The sequence below is a fragment of the Kogia breviceps genome, chromosome 18 (assembly GCF_026419965.1).
Source record: "Kogia breviceps isolate mKogBre1 chromosome 18, mKogBre1 haplotype 1, whole genome shotgun sequence".
NCBI classification, from domain to species: Eukaryota; Metazoa; Chordata; class Mammalia; order Artiodactyla; family Physeteridae; genus Kogia; species Kogia breviceps.
The window spans coordinates 45532352-45551701 of NC_081327.1; the positions used below are offsets into that span (position 1 = coordinate 45532352).

Below are 19350 nucleotides of genomic sequence, written 5' to 3' on the forward strand. Positions count from 1 at the left end.
TTTGTGGTTTGGCTTGGCCCCAGAAATCTGAGCTGCTGTGAATGGAGGGGGCGGCAGAGGTTCTTGAACATAGAGCCTGAGATGCCTTCTGTGCAGCTGGTGGCAGCAGCCAGAGGAGCTGGAGGAGCTGGAGGAGCTGGCTGGAGCTGGAGCTTTCTGAGAGCAGCTGTGAGGCCCAGGGGCCGGGTCAGAACCAGGGCTGGCTGGACTTGGAGAGGAGCTGGTGGGGACAGGCAGGCCTCTAGGATTAAGTGCTCCCCATGGCATGGAGCCAGGGCCCGGGGGCTCCACTCTCAGCCTTGTCCCTGACTCTTACCCTGGCTCCCTAGCACGTGGTATGGATTCAGGCTCCTTTCCTTAGGGTGGATCCCCAAAGCACCCTGCTGCCTCTTCTCCCTGCTCTTGCCCAGGGCAACACAGGGCCTCAGGCTGTCAGTAGTAGCCCGTGGCATTTATTCGGTAACCTGCGGAGGAAGGCAACTGTCCAGAGGGCTGAGCGGCGGTGGTGCTGAGCATCCTGACACGGTCAGGTTCTCTCCCTGACACCAGAGCTGGAAGGATTGTTAATGAATCACCCAGCTAACCCGGGAATGCCTCATCTGTAGCCCACACTGCAGAGGGGAGAGGGCAAATCCCAGGGCTCAGGTCAACAGGCCCCCTCACTTTGGGGGGGCTTCTCTACCTCTTCTCAGGGGTAGAGAATGCCTGGGCAGGGGGTCATATCTGCAGTCCCCTACCATCTTTTCTCTGGGCCATTTTCTCTTAAGTTTCCTGAAATTAACCTCATATAGCTTGAATAGGAACTTCCTAAACCTGGCTTTTCCAGTGACTTGCCCTGTGGCTCTAGGGAAATCACGTTCCGTCCTTGTTTACCTTCTGGCTAATGAGTGAGGGTGGCGGGCTAATCTGGTCTTTGGAGGCCCCGAGTTAAGGAGAGCAGAGTGCTGCAGTTAGAGGGAAGAGCCCTCTCTCTTGTCCACCCTTCAGTGAAGTGGGCATCTCCTCTACTGCCAGCTCTGCCCCCTCTGGGACTTGGGGGCAGGGCTGGGGGAGAGCACGTGTGCATGTGTGATCTGTCTGCACATTATTTTTCCTTTCTGCAATTTCAGAGTCATGCTGCGGCAGCCTGGCGCCTGACGAGTGAGGGGAACCTGCCAGGGGATTACTGCTAGCTCAGGGCAGGACAGAGGCCTCAGGGGAGCGGAGATGGGCAGAGCAGCCTCCAAGACTGGGCCAGCAGCACCAAGACGGAGGCCTGGGCCCTGGCCTGGAGCTCGGCTCACACTCGCTGGGCTCACACTCGCTGGGCTGACCCCGGTGGCATTCGAAGCAACACCCTGCTGAGAAGCGGCTGTTCCCAGGCCCCAGAGGACCTCAGAGCAGGAGCCGGAGTCTGACCACCCCTACACAACGGCAGTTGGGGCTGCGACTGTCGGGGGAAGGGGCTGCCGCCTCAGATGGGAAGTAGAAGGGCAGAGCCTAACGCCAGGAGTATCTTGGGCTCTGAAGAGTTTTCTGGAACCCACGGAGCTTCCTGGGTTTCTTCTCTCTGGATTGGGGCTTGGTTCCCTTTCCTCCCCTGGCAGAGGGGTTGGGCCCTGCGGGCCAACTGAGAGAGGGAAGACTCTTACATGAAATTCAGGCTGCTTGAAGCCCACGTGCTCTCTGCTGTGGTTGGGGTTCAAGGGCTTCCCTGCTGCAGGGGACGAGGGGCTGCCTCGGCATCTGCTCATGAGCCACAAGGACCCTGAATGCTCCAGACTGGATCGTTTCAAGCCGCCAAAGAGGTGGACCCCCAGAGCTGGCAGCCAGCAACCCCAAGGGACTAGAGGGCTGGGATGGACTGACCTCCCCCTTGCCAGGGCTCCAGGAGAAGCAGAGCCTCTGTGGCCCAGCTAGTGACGGAGAGACCCAATGAAGCCATAAGCAGGGCCAGGCGGCTCAGGGACAGGGGAGCCACTGCTGCTGACGTGCTTTCTCCTACGCTGAAGAGGGCCGTGGCGTGGGACCCCTGCCCCTGAACCCTCCTCGGCACGTGCCCATATGCCCTTTGCGCGTGGTGCCAGCACAAGCAGGCTGCGCTGTGGCTGGCCCATCAGCGGGCTGGGAAAGGAGTGGCCACGGTGACCCCCGCCTGACTGCCGGGCTGAGGCCCCAGCTCCCCGGGGCGCCGAACCATGAAGTGCTCCTTGCGGGTGTGGTTTCTCTCCGTGGCCTTCCTGCTGGTGTTCATCATGTCACTGCTGTTCACCTACTCCCACCACAGCATGGCCACCCTGCCCTACCTGGATTCGGGCGCCCTGGACGGGACCCACCGGGTGAAGCTGGTGCCCGGCTACACCGGCCTTCAGCGCCTAAGCAAGGAGGGGCCCGCCGGCAAGAGCTGTGCCTGTCGCCGCTGCATGGGTGACGCTGGCGCCTCTGAGTGGTTTGATAGCCACTTCAACAGCAACATTTCCCCGGTCTGGACCCGAGAGAACATGGACCTGCCCCCAGAGGTCCAGAGGTGGTGGATGGTGAGAAAGCTGTGGCCCTTCCTGCCTCCTCTTTGTTGCCTCCTCTCCGGGGTTCTGTCCCCTTGTTTGGGAGTCACCCTTAGAGCCCCCTCTTGGATTGGGGCTGTCTGTCTTCTGGCCCCCAGAGCCTTGACAAAGTGTGAGGTTCGCTGGGCCAGAGCCAGCTACTAGGATCACAGATTGTGAAGGCCAGAGTGAGCTTTGGCCTGGAAGGAAAGAGAACTAACATTTTCTAGTGCCTGTGGAGGCCAAACGTAGACCAGAGATGCCTTGCTGGGCCAGGGAGGTGAAACAGACAGGAGAAACCGGTTCCCCAGGGAGAAGATGGCGAGAAGTGAGCATGGCACCAGGAAGAAGGCCTGCCCTTTATAAAGGAGGCAGCAGCTCAGCTCCAGTGATTGTTGCTATGCAGGCAGTATCCTAATTTGTAAATGTTTGCTCAAAATAATTTGAGACACCATGCCACGCACTCGGTTCCTTCCAAGTTCTGGAAAAGCCTTTCTTCTGGGTTGGGATAGGAAAGCATCAGCAACTCCTCTGGGGGCTAAGGGAGGTGAAGGGGAGGGGATGGGGGGACAGGTGTGCCCCAGCTCTTCCGGATCCTGTCACCTTGCTGCTGCTTTAGCTCCCTTCACCTTGTCCCTGTCACCTCTGGAGCGTCACTCCCTAGGCTTTGCCGGGGCCATCTGATTGCCACACGTGTCAGGGGTGGAGCAGACCCAGGGGGCCCTGCAGGCTGCAGGCATTTCCTGCTGGGGGACTTGGGAGGCAGCTCGTGGTCCCTGGTCTCCCCAGCTGGCAAATGGGGAGGGTGGTGACTCTCCCTTTTGCTCACAGTTAGGACAACTGTGAGGGTGAGCTCTCGCAATCAGGCTTATCAGAGCAACTCAGAGATCCTGCTTCGCAACCCGGACTGTCAGAGTCCCTGAGGATGGGGAGTCTACAGAGCAGGAGTCACCAGGAGCCACACCCACCCTTCCCATGACCGCCTGGAGCCCTTGAAGGGTGCTGCCTGTTGCACAGTGCCACACCCTTCATTTTACGGGGGAAGATCAAGGTTCAGAGAGTGCCCTGGGCTTGCCTGGGTCATAGGTCTCAGTGGTGGCCACGAAGGGCCAGAACAGGCCTCTGGGCAGGGATGGACCAAGAGGCAGGCCAGGCCCCTGCTCACAGGGGTAGAACTCAGGGCTGTTTAAGTCCCAGAAGCCACCTCTCTGCTGCTCCCCACAGCCACCCTCTTTGGCTTTGAACTTAGACATTCTTGTCTCAGGGCTGAGCTGCTTCTCCGCACTGAATTCATGTTCTTGTGCTCAGGAGCCCTTCCTGTGCTCAGAGGAGAGGCAGAGAAGCAGGCCCACCCATCCCCTCCATGCATTCTGTCCACTGAGCAGCTCCTGCTTAGCCACAAACCTGCAGCATTATGCTCGGGCCACAGAGCATTCGGCCCAGGGGCCGAATCCAGCTCACTCAATGTTTTTAAACTATTTGCATGAGTTACCATCATTGAGGAATCAGGATATTTCACATGACATCTGTTTTTTCAGCTTCTCTTGAAAAACCAGAAAATCTGGTCCTTCTGGGCTGACAATCCCACAGGGCAACAATTGGTTGAAGTCACCCCTTTTTGATGGGAGCTCCTGTTGGCCGTAGGCCCCACCTGCCTCTTCACTCCTGCATGTTATCTGCCTGGCACTATAGGCGTTTAAGGGCTGCCCTGGCCTCATTTCATGGTCTCTTGCATCACTGGTGGTGGGAGGTGCAGGGGACCGGTTTCATTCCAGCTGTTCTGACTTTGAAAGAATATCTGTGCCTCTGCCTTTTCCCCAGGGCTCAGGGCTCCAGATATCCTGTGGATCTTGCCTGGAGTTTCAGGCTGAGTCCCAGGGGCGCCCCCTGCAGGCTTCTTGGGAATAAGCCCCTGAAGCTCCCCGGGGCTTTCCACATTAACTGCACCTCCAAATGACTATGAGACTCAGAGCTGCCCCGAGAGGACAGCAGCGCAGGGGCCTCTCTGCTTCGCGGCACAGGCCTGCAGACCCCTGGGGAAGGTGCTGAATAGCACCATGACCTCCGAGCCCAACCAGTACCGCAGAGCTACTCCCGAAAGCGGGGCCCTCCCTGGCTGTTGTTGAACAAGGGGAGGGTCCTTACTGCTCAGGGAGGATTTCCGCCCCCTGACAGCCCGGGTAGGAGGGGTGCGCCGCTTGGACACTGGAGGGTGAGGGCAGGGAGGGGGAGCAGGCGGGAGTCCCCTCCCGATCACACCCCTCCTTCTTTCTTCTCCCCTCCCCTCCCCTCCCCTCCCCTTCCCAGATGTTGCAGCCCCAGTTCAAGTCACACAACACCAACGAGGTGCTGGAGAAGCTGTTCCAGATAGTACCGGGCGAGAACCCCTACCGTTTCCGGGACCCCCGCCAGTGCCGGCGCTGTGCTGTGGTGGGGAACTCGGGCAACCTGCGGGGCTCTGGCTACGGGCCGGATGTGGACGGGCACAACTTCATCATGAGGTAAGTCCCAGGGAGCTCAAGGCTGGACCCAGGACCGGCCTCCAGGAGGGGGCCCTGGCCTCCTTGGCCTTGTCCGGCCGCGTAGGAGTGGCCAGCTGTGGGGGGTGCTGTGACAGAGGCTCAGGTCTCTGGCTTGTGTTTGTCGGGGTGGATGAGGAGGCAGAACTGTCATTCTGAATTTTGCTTGAGGCCCGCACTCAGCTTCCAACTCTGAATGCCTCTGCAAAGAGCTGAAACTAGACTCCTGGCTGATGTCTTGTGAAAACTACCCCCAGAGGCCCTTTCACCTGCCTGGTCCCTTTTAGCAGTTGGGCCAGGAGTGTGGGCCCCAAACTAGTGTCTTGCTTAATAGCCACGGTGATGCCTCTGGCAGACTCGCAGAGGAGGGCGAAAAAGGAGCTGTCGGTGCCTGCTTTGGGCTCCCACCCCTTACCTTTACCTCATAGCATTTCGATTGTGCAGGGGCTCATTCATTCTACAGACGTGTGTGCCCAGCGTTGAGGAAAAGAGGAGGGCTGGGAGGGCACTCATTCCAGACGAGGACAGGAGCAGGTAGCCCGAGTGTGAGCCGGGACTAGAGGTAGATTTGTGACCCGGACATGGGCTGCTTGTTCTGCGTCTGAACTTCCGTGGTTTCAGACTTACCTCCCTAGACTTGCGGCAGGAAATGCCACAGTGGGGATCCTTCCTTCCCACTCCTTGGTGGAGGAAGAGCCCTAAGAGTAAAGATACTGAAAACGCCCAGTTTTCACTAAGCATCTCTTAGAATGAGCACTGCAGAAAGATCAGGTTTCCCAAGAGGCAGGGGGAAGGGCTTTGTCTTAGAGACTGTTGCTGTCTCCATAGCAACACCAAGGCAGCACTATGTCTCTGAGGCTTTCAACATTCCTTGCAGAACCTCTCTCATGTTGAGAATGGTTGTGGGGTGGGGGAGCGGGGGATGCTAGGCCAAATCCAGGCATCCACAGCCACCAGCTGAGAAACACCATCCCCGTTAAGGCTTCCTCTCCGACTGCTCTGTTCCTGCTCCGTTGCTCACAGACCCCAGGGCTGTCATGGCAGAGGCAGATCCAGACGGTGGCTTTGGTGACCATAGGACGGATGCTGTGTGTGGAGCTGTAGCAGTCCCAGTAAACTGTTATTCATGAATGGGAAAAGTACTTCTCATCCCCTCTAGGAGACAGTATCTCTGAACCCTAAAGACCAAGACATCAGAGGGGTACCCAGACGGTAGGCAGACTGGCAGTTCTAAAGAAATGGATTTGGGAGAAGAGAGGCAGGATCTTAATCCCTGTTCGGGGGCCAGAGCACAGTTGTGCTGCAGGAAAGATTCTAGGCTTCTGCTTGAAGCAGACTGGAACTGAAGTGGTTAAGAACAAGGACTCACTCTCTAGTTCCAAATCAGGCCAATCCTGGTTTCCCAGCCCAAAGCACCCTCCAGTCCCTCAAGGGAAGGGGAACCAGAGAGGCATGAGGTACAGCACAGCGACCAGTGGGGGGGGGGAGGGGGGAGGGGCAGGCATCCTGGACACACTGTCACCACATCATGCCATCAATGGGAGATGGGCAGGAGGGAGGCAGTAGGGGAACCCCTGTGACACAGGGCCCAGCTAGGAGGTGCTGGCCACTTTATGGACAGGGAACGTTCGAACGGGCGTAAAAAGCTGGGAGAGCGCGTGGAGGAGACTCTGCTTCCTCTCTCCCAGATCCCTGTGTCCCCAGTGGAGGCCCAGGTTACGGTCACCCGCCTAGGTGGTATGATTCTGAATTGTGACCCACACAAGATAGGAATGTTCTCACAGTGCGTCACCACAGAAAAGGCCAACAGGTTTGTGTTTAAAGCTGGGTCACTTGTTTTGAAGATGCTCACCAAAAAAAGGGAGCTTTGATCCTGTGTTTTGCACCACTTGAAAGGAGTTAGAAGCCTTCTTGGTGTGTCACAGCCCGGGGGATGGGCAGGGGGGAGATTGCTCTGGGGTTCCAGGTTCTTCTAAGACAGCAGAGGAGAGACAGCCCCACATTGCATGTCTGCCTGGGACAGCTGAGGGTGGGCTCTGTCAGAACGCGGGCCTCCCTCTTGTTCTTGGAGTGGAAGGGGAGACAAGAACTTAAAGTGCAGGGACAAGGTATCTGGGACGGGCAGAACTGAGTCATCCGCCTAGGGGCCGAGGGGGTGCTTCAGCTTCTTGTCTTTTCCGTGTCTTCTAGGAAAGAGGACAGAACAGCCAGGTGAGCTGTAAGCTGTAAAAGGCTGTCTTTTCTTTTTTTAAAAAAAAATTATAAAAGTAATATGTGCTTGTTATTGGGGAGAAAAACCCCAGAAATGTACGCACTAAAAAGTGAATTATCCAGAACTCCCCTGGTGGCACAGTGGTTAAGAATCCGCCTGCCCATGCAGGGGACACGGGTTCGAGTCCTGGTCCGGGAAGATCCCACACGACACGGAGCAACTAAGCCCGTGCGCCACAACTACTGAGCCTGTGCTCTAGAGCCCATGAGCCAGAACTACTGAGACCACGTGCCACAACTACTGAAGCCCGCGCACCTAGAGCCCGTGCTCCCCAACAAGAGAAGCCACCGCAGTGAGAAGCCAGCGCACCGCAGCAAAGAGTAGCCCCTGCTCACCGCAACTAGAGAAAGCCCACAAGCAGCAACAAAGACCCAACGCAGCTAAAAATAAAACATATTTTTTTAAAAAGTGAATTATCCCATTCCCTTAGAGTAACGATTGTTAAAATTTTAATACTCTTCCAGATTTTTTTCTATTCATATACAAAAGTTAGTTTTTATTCTTCCTCCCTTTCCTCCTTCCTTCATTCCTTCCTTTCTTCCTTTCTATCTCTCTCTCTCTCTCCCCCTCTCCTTCTATCCTTTCTTTTCTTTTTCTTTCACAAAAAATGGGATCACACTGTCTAATTTTCAGTTTTCCTTTTCTGTGTTATAATTTACTCTGACTGCACAGGTATTCAAAAGATATGTGTTAAAAGGGAAGACGTGAGATTCCTCACGCCACTTGGTTTTTTTCACTCAGTAGCTCTTGGACATATTTCTTACCAGCACATGTAAATCTACTTTGTTCATTCTGATGACTACATGCTATTCTGTTACATGAATGTACCAAAATGTATTAACCAGTTCTCTATTGTTTGACTGGTTTTCCTTTTCACTATTGTAAATAATACTGCAGTGGATATCCTTTGCACACTTATGCAACCATTTTTATAGGATAAATTTTAAGAATTGCTGGGTAAGTGCACACCTACTTACATGTTTGATGGCCAGCAACAAACTGTCCTCTTGTAACAGTTTCCACGGTGGTGTCTTTTCACGCCACCCTCTTGTCCCCGCAGGATGAATCAGGCGCCAACCGTGGGCTTTGAGCAGGATGTCGGCAGCCGAACCACCCACCATTTCATGTACCCCGAGAGTGCCAAGAACCTGCCCGCCAACGTCAGCTTTGTGCTGGTGCCCTTCAAAGCCCTGGACCTACTGTGGATCGCCAGTGCCCTGTCCACGGGGCAGATCCGATTGTGAGCTCCTCTGCTGGTTGGAAGTGGGATATGGGTGACAAGCCCACCTTGGGAGGAGTTGTCCAGGGAACGGATCATAGGATTCCTTTAATTGAATATTTTGGCCAAGAGGGGCAGGTGAGGAGAGAAGCAGTGGTAGGGAGGGCCCCAAACGGTGGTTAGCTGAGGCCACAGCTTGTTTTGGGTCACTCCCTGCATGGTGGCAGCCAGCATACTGGTGGTAGAAAGGTGGAGAAGGACACTTTTCCAGGTCTCCTTTCTAGGAGGTAGCTCCTACTGTGGGAGCTCTGCCTTCTGAGAACTTTCTTTGGAGGCAGTTGCCCAATCACAGCTGGGAACCTCGGGAAATTCAATTCACCAAGTAGTTTTTTTAAAACAGCTTTATTGAGATATAATTCACATACCGTACAATTCACACATTGAAAATGTACAGTTCGGGGGCTTTTAGTATGTCTACAGAGTTGTGTAACCATCACCACAGTTAATTTCAGAATACATGCATGTTCTAAAGATGAAGATAATCTAAAGATACTCCTGTACCCCTTAGCCATCTCCCCCACTCCCTCCCCCCCTCCTCCCCCCCAGCCCTAGGCAACCACTAATCTACTCTCTGTCTCACCAAGGTTTGTGTGTGTGTGTGTAAAAATGTATGCGTGTAACAAAATATACCATTTTAACCACACAGTTCATTTGCATTAAGTACATTCACATGGCTGTGCAGACCACACCACAGCCCATCTCCAGAACTTTTTCATCATCTCAAATGAAAACTCTGTACCCACTAAACAGTAACTCCCCATTCCCCTCTCCCACCAGACCCTGATAACCACTATTCTTCCTGTTTCTATGATTGACTATTCTAGGTACTTCATACAAGTGGAATCATATAGTGTTTGTCCTTTTGCATCTGGCTTATTTCAGTAGCATAATGTTTTCAGGGTTCATTCATGTTGTAGCCTGTGTCAGGATTTCATCCCTTTTAAAGGCTGCATAGTATTCTAGTGTATGGATATACCAGATTTGTTTATCCATTCATCTGTCAATGGACAATTGGGTTGTTGCCACCTCTTGCCTGTTGTCACCACGTATTTTTTAAACACGGAAGTATAAGTTACAGTTTTCTGACTTTATCTTACGTTTGGGAGTCATAAGGGCTAAAATAAGTGCTGTAGAGTTTAAGTCCCATGGATACTCAGAAATGGGACTGTAGGTTACAGGCACCATGGCTGACTAATAGGGAAGGAGGGATTTATGCCAAATGTGAGGAGAGTAGCAAGAGGGCTATTGTGGGCAGAGGTAAGAGCACAAACATGGTGGGTGTGAGATGATCACAGCAGAGCCTTGTGGGAAGAAAAGTTGGGGCTGGGTTATGGAAGGCACCCGGTGCTTGTCTAAAACATCCTTATTTCATCTTGAAGGACATAGGGAGCCACTGAAGGTTTCTGAGCAAGGAACTGCAGTGGTGTGCTATGGGACAGCAGTCTGGAAGCAGGGGAGCCTGTCGTGAGGCTGTCATCACTCGGGCCTCAGTGGGAGAAAAGGCATCCCTGGGTCCACGGAGCCATCTCAGTGTTACTTTTCTTTCTGCTTTCAGCACCTATGCCCCAGTGAAGTCGTTCCTTCGAGTGGACAAAGAAAAGGTAAGTTTCCTCCTCTCCCTTCTCCATCCCCACCCCAGAGGAAACAGTGCAGACCTGACTTGTGCTGTGCCTGGTCTTGTGGTTCAGATACCCCCCAAAACCCTTCTAGAACCTTCAGAGTCCCCATCTGCTGGTATGCCTGACCCCACACAGAGGCTGCAGGAACCAGAGAACCCTGATGAACAGGTCCACTGGCAAGCATGGAGGAACTGGCAGAAGCTGCTCAGAGCCTGGCCTGAGCCTCCAGGCCCCAGAAGCCCTCATGTGCTCATTACCTCTTCTCCTCCCAGGTCCAGATCTACAACCCAGCCTTCTTCAAGTACATCCACGACAGGTGGACAGAGCATCATGGGCGGTACCCTTCCACTGGGATGCTGGTACTCTTCTTTGCTCTGCATGTGTGTGATGAGGTGGGTAGTTGATAAAATAGCGGGACCCATAGACGAGAGGGAGTCAGCCCTTGTCGGGGCTTAGCAGTGCCTCAAGAGGAATGTGTTTTTGCAGGGAGAAACAAAGTGACTTTCATTTCCCCAATTTCTAGGTTGAAAGGTATAGATCTGCATTTCCCAAACTTAACTACTTTTATGATTTTACCAAATCTGAAATAACTTCATTGAAACGTTAAATTTATTTAAAAAGGAAATTGAATACTACTACCATAATTGATATTACTTGCCATAAACAATAAGCATAAGCGTAAATGGAATGGAAACGACGTAGTTAAGTAGTTAAGTTTCAGCAGGATGGTGTCTCCCACAGCTGTGGGCCCCAGGCCTACTCTGTGTTAAAAATGGAGGTTAGTCATTCAAGGAGCCCATCTCTCTAGCGGGGGGAGCTACTGTGCCATACACGGTAGTGCTTATGCCCAGCACACCCACTTTTGCCAGTAAACTCTTCAGTGTATGGTACTGGGTACTTGACCAGCTTTCAATAAAAGTACTCCATTAAAAAAAAAAAAAAAGTTAGCAAGGGTTGGAGAGCTGTCACAGACTAGCCCCAAACTGAGGTGTTCTTGATGTAATCAGAGGGTGGTTGGAAGGAGAACCGGAAGGGAGCAGCCGTCTCCCTCTGGGACAGTGTCCTTAGCGTCAGGGCTGGGTGTCCCCGGTCTAACCGCGCGCTGTAAACTGATGAGCTGCCGGCCTCTGGCTGTGGTCGGCTCGTCGCGGCTCCCCTCTCCTCCCGCACCACGACCCGAGGCTCTCCCGCGCCCTCTGCTCCCTGGTCCCCGACTTGGGGTGACCCGCGCCGCCCTCCCCCGCAGGTGAACGTGTACGGGTTCGGGGCCGACAGCCGGGGCAACTGGCACCACTACTGGGAGAATAACCGGTACGCGGGCGAGTTCCGGAAGACGGGCGTGCATGACGCCGACTTCGAGGCCCACATCATCGACATGCTGGCCAAGGCCAGCAAGATCGAGGTCTACCGAGGGAACTGAGCCCAACCCAGCCGTGACTCTTCCGGCGCTACCGCGAGGCGCCGGCAAGCGCTCCAGCCGGGACTCAGGGTCAGCCCGGGGGTGGTGGCCTAAGCGCGGGCGCGGCGCCCGATTGGGCGTCAGCAGGCAATCGGGAGCGACGCCGCCGCAGTCTGGACCAATCATGCTGCAGTCTAGCGAGCGCCGGCTGTCCTCCGCCAATCACGAGACTCTGGGAGCTGGCTGGGGCTAGCATCAATCAGCGCTGCCGCCTGCCGGAGCCTCTGTTTCTCCCAGCCAATCATGCGACTCAAGGAGAACTTCCGGCGCTGGGGCCCGTTTCCTCCAATCAATGGCCTTCGGAGGCGGGCCAGCGGCCGATCAATTCCCCACTCCCGTATGCTTTTGGGTAGGATTTTATCGATATTTCGCGCTTTCAAAGGAGCAGAAGTTTGTTCCGGCCCCGAGAAGTACTTTCCTCAGTCTCGGCAGGGGGCGTCTCAGTCGCCGGCCGGCCTGACCCCGCAGGGGGCGCGGAAGAGGAAACGGTGGGGAAGGTGCGGGACAGTAGCGGCCGGGTCTCCCCTTCCCGGGGGTCCCTCGTGGCCTCGGGGCGGGCGGAGGGGCGTTCGCGGAGGCTTGCGGGTGGTCAGGTGGTTTCTAAGGAGCACGTTTTTCCCCAGGGGAAAAGTTAGAGCCCTCCCAAACCGCTCTGGACCTCCGAGAGAACTAGACTCCACATTTCCTTTATCGGTCAGGCGCAGATGGGTGAGTGCAAACCCACCAAAGAAATGCGGTGAGAATCCGGAGGGTACGTGGGTCCCCTCCTCCTGCCTCCTCCCATCCCGCCTTTGGCCACCCTATGGAATGGCCTTTCCGACCATGGCATTCAGTGTCTCACCAGAAAACTAGAATTGTTTTCACGTCTTGCTGGGGGCGGAATTCGCTTAGGACTTAACTCTGGAACACAGGTGTAAGAATAGGGCAGGAGACAAGGAAGCCCCGTCACATCACATGTAAGGTACACTCACGTGTACCCTCGGCCCCTGTTGTTCGCCTACAGCCTTTTTAAAGTGTCTCTCCCTAGGCCCTGGGCCTCCTCCGCAGCCTACTTGTTGCTCTGGGGAAAAAAAAAAAAAAAAAAAAATCAAAACTTGCCCTATGATTGGGGCACTGCTGCTCCCCACCCTTCCCCCGTTGTCTGGCTCTAGGGAGAGGGAGCAACACGTAGGAAAGAAGGCTGGAGATGCTTTGGGCTCATGATTTAGCTAACCTGAAGTTACTAGGGGTGGCTGACCAACAGGTTCTTTGCAAATAGTAAGCTGGACATTCAAATTGCTGGGGAGGAGTAGACTTGCCCCCTGCGTGCCTCCTCCCCTGCCCACACATCCTTTCCCTCTTGCTCACCTGCTGCCTTTCCCTCTAACCCACTTTCCATTTCCAGCTCTAGAAGGGCTGTGAAGCTGACAACCAGAGGTTACAGCTGGAAGCTACTTGCATGACTGAACCCAGCTTAAGTCCCTAGAGGAAGCTGCTGAAGGTGTTCTCACCTTTCAAGGTTGGGGAAATGTAGGAGGGGTGAAAGGGCTTCTGTGAAGCTTCCAAACCACTAAAAGGATCCCCCTTACCAACAGTGACGAACACAAAAACCACCCTTTTTTCTTGGTGAGTTGTTAGCACCTGGCAGCCTCCTGGCCATTGGTGTAGTTCCTGCAGCTCACTGGGGGAACAGTAGCCAGCAGGAGAGTGTATTAGAGGGTTAGGGCAGGGCAGTGGGCACCCCTAAAAGTTAATATATTGAGAACTTAGCTTGAGTCTGTCCCTTCCCAATTCCAGAAGTAGGAGTAAAGAATGTGGGTGGGTTAGGGAGGCCTGTAGTGGAATGCCTCTCTCACCACCTCCCATTGTCATTTTAGAGAGTTGAGGTACCAGTTATTCTTGCCAGTCTCATCTCAGTGCTTCCTGAAGAAGCTCTTTTGAGTGTTTAAAAGATGAAAAAACAATGCAATATGCCAAACAGTATTGAGCAGAATAATTTATTTCTTTTCTGTTCCTTTTTCTTCTTTTGTTTGGATTTGGTTTTGTTTAATACATTAATAAATCCCCATTCTGGAAGAGGTAGGTCCCAGCATCCGGCCCAGATCTTTTCTACAACAGTTATTTAAACAAACGTTGTTTTATTTTCTTCCCTTTCTCTTTCTGAATTAAAAAGAGCAAAGAAACTATATAGTCGTTTGTTTGTTCTGAAATGTGTTTGCTGGTGAAAAGAAGGTGTATCTGTCAGTGGGAAGTTGTGACCACGTAATGGCTAAGACTGTTGTGGGTGGATGTGAAGAGGGAAGGGCATGACTCCCACCCTTTCCTTATACATGAGGCTTCCCAACCCCCAACTGCCAGCTATGCCTTCTGGGAGGGTGGCCTTCACCATTGTCCTTCAGGGCCCCTGAGTTGATCAGCAGGGCAGACACTGTCCACTGCAAGGCGCCAGCACAGCATGCAGATGCAGAAGGCACCAGGATGGGGCTTTTCCCCCCTCCTTTTCCAGGTTCTGTGCAACTTCCCATGATGCCATAGGTGTGGGTTGGCAGGGAATTGGCAGAATGGTAGGAGCTGGTGCCACAGGGGTCTGCAGTAACTGCCTGTGCTGTTAACTGGGCTGTCTGGACCCGCTCGAGCCTACTTCCATCATGCAACAGAATGCCACTGAATGTACAGTTTTATAGTCTGGTGGATCAGATAATGTGGGCCTCACAATGGATCTCTCTTAGAGCCTGTAGTCACTTGGTGTCCTGCAATCCAGTTTCTGTCAATGCTCAAGAGCGAGCCCAGAGTTGCTTTTCAAATGGAGAATACTTTTTGGTGGAGGAGGGTATAGGTCTTTTTCTAAAACCCTAGGACTCTGGGCTGTAATTCTCTTATTTGGAGTTGCCATAGGCTCCATATGACATCTCTCTTTGCCACAGACACTCTCCAATAGCATTTGGTTGGCTGAATGATAAGTTCCAGCGTCTGGATGACGTGCACATAGCCTGGGCTTCCAAGAATTGCTTCTTATCTGGGCCACAGTCTTATGGGCTGTGGGTCACCACACTTTGTGGGAGCAGCACTCCAGATGTTGTACCTGTTATCTCCAGAGTCAAGAGTCTCACCAAATCATGTGTCTTTTTTTTTAAAAAAAAATGTTGGCAAAGGACTGTGTTGCTTTGATTCAGGAAAGATATCACATCTGGAACCACAGGTTAGCATTGCCACTTGTTTACCTTTGCAATAAACTACTGTCATTCTCCATGATTCAGATGGTGAGTGAATGAAACGAGGAAGACGTCACCCACCCTTCCATAACTCAATCTGGATGACAGCACCAATCTCTGCAAATCCTGCTGGAATGTGTTATCGAGTTTGACTTACCATGTTGGAGATAGTTCCAGGGACTTCTATTAGGCCCATCCCATCATAATCACCTTCCCTCCACGGGTCTGGTTGCCAATATGGTGATTTTGCCAGGTAGTAAATATCTCTCTTTCCTTTTGGAACTAAGGAAATTACCTTCAAATGGGTCTGTGGTCTCCTTGGCCCCACCATTAAATGGACTTGGACCAGAGCTCCATCCATCATTAGCCATAGTAAGCTCCAACTGTCATAAAGAGGTGGACTGCGTTGGTATTTGGGTCTCAGAGCCAGTGTCTGAAAACGCCTGATGATCTGGGGATTTCCCTTTCCCCAGTGCACTGTCATTCCAGGAAATAGGTTCCTCTGGAAAAGCTTGGGGGAAGAGCCACACTACATACCTGCTACATCAGAGAATAGTTCCTCAAAGGACCCTGAGATCGCCTTGAAAAACGTTCCAGGTGTGTGACCTGATTAGGTCTGGGAACTGGGTAAGAAGCCAAAAATTCCCATCACTGTGACTCAGGTTTCTTCTTGGCACTCCTAGAATGTTCCCTCCCATACACATCAAGCAGTACCTCAGTAGGCTGCCCAGCATCTCTTTTACTTCTGGGGACCTTAATGGTCGATTAACTGTTGTCCCAAATGCTTACAGGTCAGAACTCTAATTGCCAAACTGGATTGTTGTGGTAAATATGCCTCCCTGTGTCAGGTAGGGAGGCACGGCTTTCTCGTCTTTGTCAAGCTGAGATCCATTCTTTTCTGACCCTCACATAACAGCCACCAGAATTCTTTAAAGTGCCCCAATCACTACTACATTTTAAAAAAATTTTATTGAAGTATAGTTGATTTACAATATTGTGTTAATTTCTGCCATACAGCAAAGTGATTCAGTTACATATATATTTTTTTTTTTAAGTTTTTTTTTTTTTTTGGCTGCTTTTGGGTCTTTGTTGCTGTGCGTGGTCTTTCTCTAGTTGCAGTGAGCGGGGGCTGCTCTTCATTGCAGTGCGCGGGCTTCTCGTTGCTGAGCATGGGCTCTAGGCATGGGCTCAGTAGTTGTGGCACATGGGCTTAGTTGCTCCGTGGCATGTAGGATCTTCCCGGACCAGGGCTCGAACCCATGTCCCCTGCATTGGCAGGTGGATTTTCAACCACTGCGCCACCAGGGAAGCCCTACATATACATTCTTGTTCATATTCTTTTCCATTATGATTTATCACAGGATATTGACTATAGTTCCCTGTACTATACAGTAGGACCTTGTTGTTTATCTATTCTATATATATAATAGTTTGTATCTGCTAGTCCCAAACTCCCAATCCTTCCTTCCTCCCATCCCACCTCCCCCTTGGCAACCACAAGTCTGTTCTCTACGTCTATGAGTCTGTTTCTGTTTTGTAGATATGTTCATTTGTGTCGCATTGTAGATTCCACATATAAGTGATATCATATGGTGTTTGTCTTGCTCTTTCTGATTTACATCACTTAATATGATAATCTCTAGTTGCATCCATGTTGCTGCAAATGGCATTATTTCATTCTTTTTCCTGGCTGAGTAATATTCCACTGTATATATGTACCACATTTTCTTTATCCATTCATCTGTCAATGGACATTTAGGTTGTTTCCAGGTCTTGGCTGTTGTAAATAGTGCTGCTCTGAAGCATAGGGGTGCATGACTAATACATTTTTTAAATAAAGACATTGTTTTGAAATGATGGGGGTTTTTTTATTTTGTTTTTTGGCTGCATTGGGTCTTCGTTGCTGCACGCGGCCTTTCTCTAGTTGTGGCGAGCAGGGGCTACTCTTCGTTGCAGTGTGCGTGCTTCTCATTGCCGTGGCTTCTCTTGTTGCAGAGCATGGGCTCTAGAGTGTGCGGGCTTCAGTAGTTGCAGCATGTGGGCTCAGTAGTTGCATGCGGGCTCTAGAGTGCAGGCTCAGTAGTTGTGGCTCACGGGCTCTAGAGCACAGGCTTAGTAGTTGTGGTGCACGGGCTTAGTTGCTCCACCACATGTGGGATCTTACTGGACCAGGGATCGAACCCATGTACCCTGCATTGGCAGGTGGATTCTTAACCACTGAGCCACCAGGTAAGTCCCGACTAACACATTTTTTAAAATATAAATTTATTTTATTTATTTATTTTTGGCTGTGTTGGGTCTTCGCTGCTGCCTGTGGGCTTTCTCTAGTTGCTGCGAGTGGGGGCAACTCTTCGTTGCGGTGCGCGGGCTTCTCATTGCGGTGGCTTCTCATTGCGGAGCATGGGCTCTAGGCGTGCGGGCTTCAGTAGTTGCAGCACGTGGGCTCAGTAATTGTGGCTCACGGGCCCTAGAGCACAGGCTCAGTAGTTGTGGCACACGGGCTTAGTTGCTCTGCGGCATGTGGGATCTTCCCGGACCAGATATCGAACCTGTGTCCCCTGCATTGGCAGGTGGATTCTCAACCGCTGCGCCACCAGGGAAGCCCCCCGACTAATACATTTTTAAATTAATTTTTTAAAACTATCTTTGTTGTGGGATATAATGCATAAACAGAAAAGAGCATAAGAATAAATGTACAAAAATATATAGCTTCATGAATTATTATTTTTTAAAAGCTCCATAATGGACATTTATTTTGTAAAGCAAAGATGGAATATTATATAATAATATAGATTATAGATTATACATAGATAGAATTATATAATTCCTGTGGTAAAGGAAAAGCAATTTCCACTGCCATTTGGATATCAAAATGGACTGAAGAAAAAAGAGGTGATTGAACATGTTATATGGAAGAATTGGAAAAGCTAGAATTTTATTTTTCCAGCTTTACTGAGATACAGTTGACATAGAAAGTTATATATGTATGTAAGGTGTACACATAGTGATTTTATGTGTGTGTATATTGCAAAATGATTACCACAATAAGATTAGTTAACACATCACATCATATAGTTAAAATATGTGAGTGTGATGAGAACTTTCAAAATCTACTCTCTTAGCAACTTTCAAACATACAGTACAATATTGTTAACTATAATCACCATGCTGTACATTACATCCCCAGAACTTATTTATCTTGTAACTAGAAGTTTATACCTTTTGACCACCTTCACCCATTCCTCCACCCTGGCAAGCACCAATCTGCTCTCTGTTTCTGTGAATTTAGTTTTTTTAGGTTCCATGTAAAAGTGAGACCATACAGTATTTGTCTTTCTCCATCTGACTTATTTCAGTTAGCATAATGCCCTCAATGTCCATCCATGTTGTTGCAAAAGGCAGGATTTCCTTTTTTATGGCTGAATAATATTCCATTGTGTATATATGCATGACATTTTCTTTATTCATTCATCTGTTGATGGACATTTAGGTTATTTCCTGTCTTGGCTATTGTAAATAATGCTGCATTGAACATGGGTGTGCAGATGTCTCTTCAAGACAATGATTTTATTCTTTTGGATGTGTACCCAGAAGTGGAATTGTTGGATCATATGGTAGTTCTATATGCACATGCAAAAGAATGAAACTGGCCCCCTATCTCACACCACTCAAAAAAATTAACTCCAAATGGATTAGACTTAAATGTAAAACCTGAAACCAAAATATATAAAGAACTTGTATAACTCAATAGCAAAAAAACCCCAATCTGATTAAAAAATGGGCAGATATGAATAGACATTTCTCTAATGAAGACATACAGATAGTCACCAGGTACATGAAAAGATATGCAACATCATTAATCATCAGGGAAATGCAAAGCAAAGCCATCATGAGATACCACCACACTCCTGTTAGAACAGCTGTTATCAGAAAGACAAGAGATAACAAGCACTGGTGAGGATGTGGAACAAAGGGAACCCTTGTGCCCTGTTGGGGGAAGTTGAAATTGACGCAGCCACTATGGAAAACAGTATGGTGGTTCCTTAATGAATTATTTTAAGATGAACACTCATGTAGCCACCACTCAGGTTGTGCAAGCACCCCAGAAGCCTCCCTGTTCCATCTTCCTTGCCAAGCACAGCCCCCTTCCTTGCCCTGAAGGTGACCGCTGCCCTAACATTCCATATTCACTTGAGTATTGTTGGATACTCAATTCTCTTTCATTAGTCTGATTACCTAAACCCAAGTCCACATGGAAATTTGATTTATAATAGAGATGGCCTCTCAAATCACTTAGGAAAAGATGGATATTTAAATAAATTTTATTGGAATAACTAGATAACCATCTGGAAAAAGATAAAATTAGATCCATAGCCTAAACCATTCACCAAAATGCCAAGTGAATCAGAGCTAAATGTTAAAAATAAAACCCTAAAAGTAGTAGTTCTTTGATATATTCAAACAATATTATCAGCTTTGTAGCTGGTTT

General features: G+C 50.7%; 1 protein-coding gene across 5 annotated transcripts in view; it reads left to right on the top strand.

The window, feature by feature from the left end:
* Window positions 1–13835, top strand: part of ST3GAL2 (ST3 beta-galactoside alpha-2,3-sialyltransferase 2) — a 56878-nt gene extending 43043 nt beyond the window's left edge. For all 5 annotated transcript variants that reach the window (XM_067019551.1, XM_067019552.1, XM_067019554.1 and 2 more), the window contains 6 exons: window positions 1110–2516; window positions 4830–5023; window positions 8374–8553; window positions 10148–10193; window positions 10484–10603; window positions 11458–13835. In XM_067019551.1, the coding sequence (XP_066875652.1) occupies window positions 2178–2516; window positions 4830–5023; window positions 8374–8553; window positions 10148–10193; window positions 10484–10603; window positions 11458–11631 (1053 nt within the window). In that variant the 5' untranslated portion in view covers window positions 1110–2177 and the 3' untranslated portion in view covers window positions 11632–13835. The remainder of the gene's footprint in view (window positions 1–1109; window positions 2517–4829; window positions 5024–8373; window positions 8554–10147; window positions 10194–10483; window positions 10604–11457) is intronic.
* The last annotated feature ends 5515 nt before the right edge of the window (window positions 13836–19350 follow it).